The sequence below is a fragment of the Saccostrea cucullata genome, unplaced genomic scaffold (assembly GCF_032062105.1).
Source record: "Saccostrea cucullata isolate Sc308-1 unplaced genomic scaffold, CSIRO_AGI_Scuc_v1 ctg3434, whole genome shotgun sequence".
NCBI classification, from domain to species: domain Eukaryota; kingdom Metazoa; phylum Mollusca; class Bivalvia; order Ostreida; family Ostreidae; genus Saccostrea; species Saccostrea cuccullata.
This window is the reverse complement of record NW_026940491.1, coordinates 56,168-61,074: the sequence shown is the minus strand read 5'-3', so window position 1 is coordinate 61,074 and position 4,907 is coordinate 56,168. Positions and strand designations below refer to the sequence as shown.

Sequence of the window (4,907 nt, the reverse complement as noted above, 5' to 3'; positions counted from 1 at the left end):
TAACAATTTCTTAAAATCGATATCTAAGATTGATTTGAGGTCGTAAAAATGAATCAAAATATGCATAGGCAAAATACAAATGGAAAATTGTCGTTTCTGGGTCTCTGTATTTATCACAGGGTTGAATACCAAACCCGTGACGTCATAACTGTTGATCATGAAGTAGCAGAGTGAAAAGTAACGAGAATTCATGTAAACAAACACAAGAAATCGGAGTTTAAAAGCATTTAGAATGAATATCATGTGTGATTCTTGTGGGAATAAAGCTCATGAATAAGGTATACTCATATATTTCTACTATTTCTTCGTAAAATAAAAGCAAACAGGGTGTTTACTTGTCGATTAGCCTTTCTTCTGTCGTTCGTAACAAAAGAGATGCAAAAGTTCAACACCACGCCGCACACTTTGGATCATAATTTTTGTTTCTATATAAAGTTCTCAGTCTATTGACTTTGGAAAGTGCTGCTAGAATCGAATGGTTTACGGGAATTGGTGCATTTTTTTTCGATCTTATGAACAAAATGTAAAAATTTTGGAAAGGTTTCGTCCGAAAGTGTTCAATAATTATTTCTGTGATAGGACAGTAGGATTCTAGCAGCACTATTCATGGCACAAAGATGTTTTTAAATAACTATTATTACAAATTTAAATTAATTATCCCTGGGGTAGTGTTGAACTTTTCACTTTTTCAATAAGGCATTTTTTCTTATTATAGATTTCACGTGGTGACGTCGTGATGCAGTGCTTCCTGTAGTATAAGTCCCTTTGAAGCCTTTAGAATGCATCTTGATAGCAAAAGTTTTATCCATGACGTTTCCGATTTATAAGTGTTACATATAAAAAAAAAAGTCTTATTTCGCCGAATTCTGATCTGTGTGCTGCCTTAACTAACCTGCGATGCTACCCGGTGTTTCTTTTTTTCCTTTCAGTATATATTACTCTAGCAATTCTTTGTAAGACTAATTTTTAGCTCTACTGGTCAGAGACCAGAAAAGCTTATACAATAGTAATGCGTCCGGCGTCCGTCCGTCTGTCCGTCTGTCTGTCTGTCTGTCCGTCTATCTGTAAACAATTTTTCAAAATACTACTCCCCCTACAGTTTTGGTCTAATTTCAATATGACTTTGCACACAAGTAGAATACACTAAGATACATAATTCTGTGTATCGGTTTTTGATTTCGATGAACGGTGTTGCCGTGGTTACTAAAAATAGAAATTTCTATGAAATTCTTTCAAAATGATACTTCTCCTACAGTTTTAATCTGATTTCAGTATAACTTGGCACACAAGTAGAATACACTAAGATACATAATTCTGTATATCGGTTTTTGATTTTGATGAACGGTGTTGCCGTGGTTACTAAAAATAGAAATATCTGTAAAATTGTTTCAAAATGCTACTCCTCCCACAGTTTTGGTCTGATTTCAATATAACTTGACACACAAATAGACTACACTAAGAACATAAAGAGACTTTATCAACAATCATTATTCTATTTTTTGCTGTTGTAAAGTTTCAAATCCCAGCTGCTTAAGTACTTTTCTCTTCATTTGCTATAAGTTCAAACAGTAGAGCTTCAGTCTCGACAGAGACTTCTGGTTAAATTTTACAATGATGTCACTGGTTTTGAGCTGCTGTCTTATGATGTGGCTTATCTTTTCCCTATTTCATCCATGCATTTAATTAAAGGTATTTAACACCAAAAATAAAATTGATGCATGGATTGCTATACATTTTTTGAATGATTTTAATTGAAATGATGTAAATAATAAATCCCTGAAATATAAAATAATCATATGTTTTCCTTGTTGCTTAGGTATGAGATTTTGTTTTGCTTTCATGTAATTCCATACAAAATTTTGCACAAAATTTTAACCTAATGACAAAATCTTATACAATTCTCTCTTTGATTTAGGTGGTAAAAATTATTAAGGTTAACGATTGCAAAGTAAATCTGTAAGAATATTGCTGGTTTCTGAATAAAATTTGTTTGTTATTTAACCTTAAATGCCTTGTTTTGAAATCTATCTACTTATTTGCTTCACCGATAAGACCTTCAGTAAAGAAACACACTAATTGTATGTTAACACTGTTTTTATGTACATGTACATTGAAACTCATTCTTCATTTTTTCTACAATGTTCAGACCACCTATCCTCAGCTACAAATTACTTTTTTACTTTTAATCACTCATAATTACATTTAGCTAGTAACTGCAAATGTCATTGTCGTTATAATAACTATGCATCACTATCCTTCAAGTCCGTTCACTTTTCATTCGAATTTCTATTGGAAGGGGAAAATGATCTTTCACGGCCCAGAGACCAAGTAAAGAGTTTGTTTTCAGAATATCACAGGTACAGGCATCGTTCAATTATAAATGAAAAATTCTTGACAAAAGCAAGGTAACAGAAGAGCTTTGTTCCTTTTTTTGACGGAGTAAAATTATGTTTTCAATGACTCATCGCCTTTGTGTGCTAATCTAACAAATTAATCAAATCACATTACAGATAGTTTTGCCTTTCGAAGTATCTGTATGCACACACTTTATGGTGTAATAATCCAACCCAAAGAAGGTGACTTTTGTGATCATAACTTAAACACTGTGGTCTATCATTTAACTGAAACACCGTAAGAATCGGGGGTAGAATAATGCCGTCCTCGTTAATCATTAATACTGAATAGGATTTATAATCACAAACCAGGATATGAGACAGCGCGTCGGTACAGATTCCACTCGGCATAAATCCTGAGTTGAATGAAGATTCCTTTATGGAGAAGCGATGTCTTCCCATACAATCTGTCACCACTACTGCATGGAAAGAGTCTGACACAACTATATCTCCATTGCGGTTTTCTGTGATGAACACAGGGTATCTGTAGAGTTCCTGACCTTCCATGTTGTATTGTATTGTCTGTATGTGTTGTCCTGCGTTGTTGTAACGGTTTACTTTGCATTTTTCCGTACCAGAATTATACATTCCAACCAGCAGATCTCCATTAATGGGGGAGCAGTATACACACTGCGATTTCCATGGTTCTGTTTTCTTTATTAATGTAACCATAGTTTTCATATCTTTTGTGAATGTATTGATGTTAAACTCCTTGTCTGTATAAATGAGTTCCCCAGATCTGTTTACTGTGTGTATCCCTGTATAAGAACCTAGCACATTCGTCAGATGATGTAGTTTTTCACCTTCTGTGCTTGTCAAAATGAGATTGTTATACCAATCACTAATCCAGACTCGATCTGATGCTACGCAGGAAATGTGATCTACATTACTAACACCTTCCACTGTGATAGACTTGCGCAACATGGGTGTAGTCATTTCAAATCTTAATTGTCTTTTCCCTGTCTCTATGATATGAATTTTACCCGGTAACTTGATTACATTCCGAATGTTAAGTTGTTCAGCAAGAAAGAGCGGGGAGTGTTGAGAAAGATTGGGAGTTCCCTTTATCTTAAAGGCACACAGTTTCTTTAGAAATAAAATATTAAATGTAACGGAGGTGTGCACTAACTGCTCATGTTTGTCTTCATAATCCTCTATTCTGCTAATATGTCTATTCATTATTATTTGTTGTTGTTTAAAGCTTCCGAGGAAACCATAATGTTTCAATCTATACTCACAAACCACAGTGTCAATGAGGTTTTTTAATCTTTGACCTTCTGTATTCAGTTGTGATTGACAGTTGGAGATTTTTGAGCGACAAGATTCCACGTCAGTTTTGATTCCGGCCAGGATAAACCTGCTGTTATAAAGAGTCTCACTTCTGATGTGTTGAAAGATTTTTCCAAATTTTTTTCGGCATAATTTATATGCTGTTTTAATATCCTGAGTATTGTGCTTTCTATGTTTTTTGAATTGTAAATTGAAGCAAAGCATTTTGTTATTTCTGTGTTCTGTGCATTGGACACAGACAGGAATTTCACAGGACTGGCAATATTTTTCATAGTTTCTGTTTGGATGTCTAACACATGTTTCTTGTTTTGTAAAGTTTTCATATTTCTCGCGGTAAATCACAACATCGTGGTATATGGTATCTAGATCAATAACATGGCCCTCTTTACATTGTAGACACAAGTCATGTTTACATGTGGAACAGTAGAATTCTACGTCTCCTTTACAAAGAAAACACCGTCGTACTTTACACTGGGGATTGCATACGTTGCTGCATCCAAGCACATCCATAAGTTGCAATACCTATGATTCCAAACATAAATAAAAATTATTACTCATAAAAAAATAAAGCAGATAACTTATAAAGTTTGAAATTGTGGTAAAAGCATCTAAAATATTGAAAATAACATTTAATTTTTGATAAATATTTCCGGAAGGATATGGAGATAACGAACACTATTCAATCTCAAAGTCCATAAAACAATACAAAATAAGAGCAGAGCAAAACGGACCCCTGAAACATCAGAGGTGGGATCAGGTGCCATGGAGGAGTGAGCATCTCCTGCCGACCGGTCACTCCCGCCGTGTGCTCCTTGTCATGATCAGGAAATAACGGAAAAAATCCGTCGTCAATTCAGTGTATAAATAATGGACTAACATCATAAATGCAAGGTGTGTATAACGCCTTGGAAATTCATAAATGTTATTTACAACATATATTTCATAATGGACAGTTCATCAATTTACAACATTTTACAGCAGTATACCAGTGAATAGAACAAATATTTTTTTAAATAAAAAAATTCTAAAGCTTTACTATTACGTTTATCAAATGTCGTTCAAAACACAATAGATTCACCATGCTTTAAAACATCCATAGATAAGTCGTTTTTACTCTCCATTGCACATCAGTTTTAACTGTTCTTTGAAATGTTTATTCTATGGAAGAATGATATGGAGATAACGAACATTATTTTCTATCTAGCTTGTAACACGAGCTTTGAT

The 4,907-nt window shown here is 34.0% G+C and overlaps 1 protein-coding gene across 1 annotated transcript; it reads right to left on the bottom strand.

The window, feature by feature from the left end:
- Window positions 1–2,504: 2,504 nt before the first annotated feature.
- Window positions 2,505–4,193, bottom strand: LOC134255498 (uncharacterized). Its single transcript, XM_062738029.1, has one exon. The coding sequence runs from the start codon at window positions 4,191–4,193 to the stop codon at window positions 2,505–2,507; it is 1,689 nt and encodes a 562-aa protein (XP_062594013.1).
- Between the last annotated feature and the right edge of the window lie 714 nt (window positions 4,194–4,907).

What these genes read in the sequence shown, in the direction of transcription:
- LOC134255498 (XM_062738029.1), bottom strand. Translation starts at nt 4,193, where the DNA reads ATGGATGTGCTTGGATGCAGCAACGTATGCAATCCCCAGTGTAAAGTA.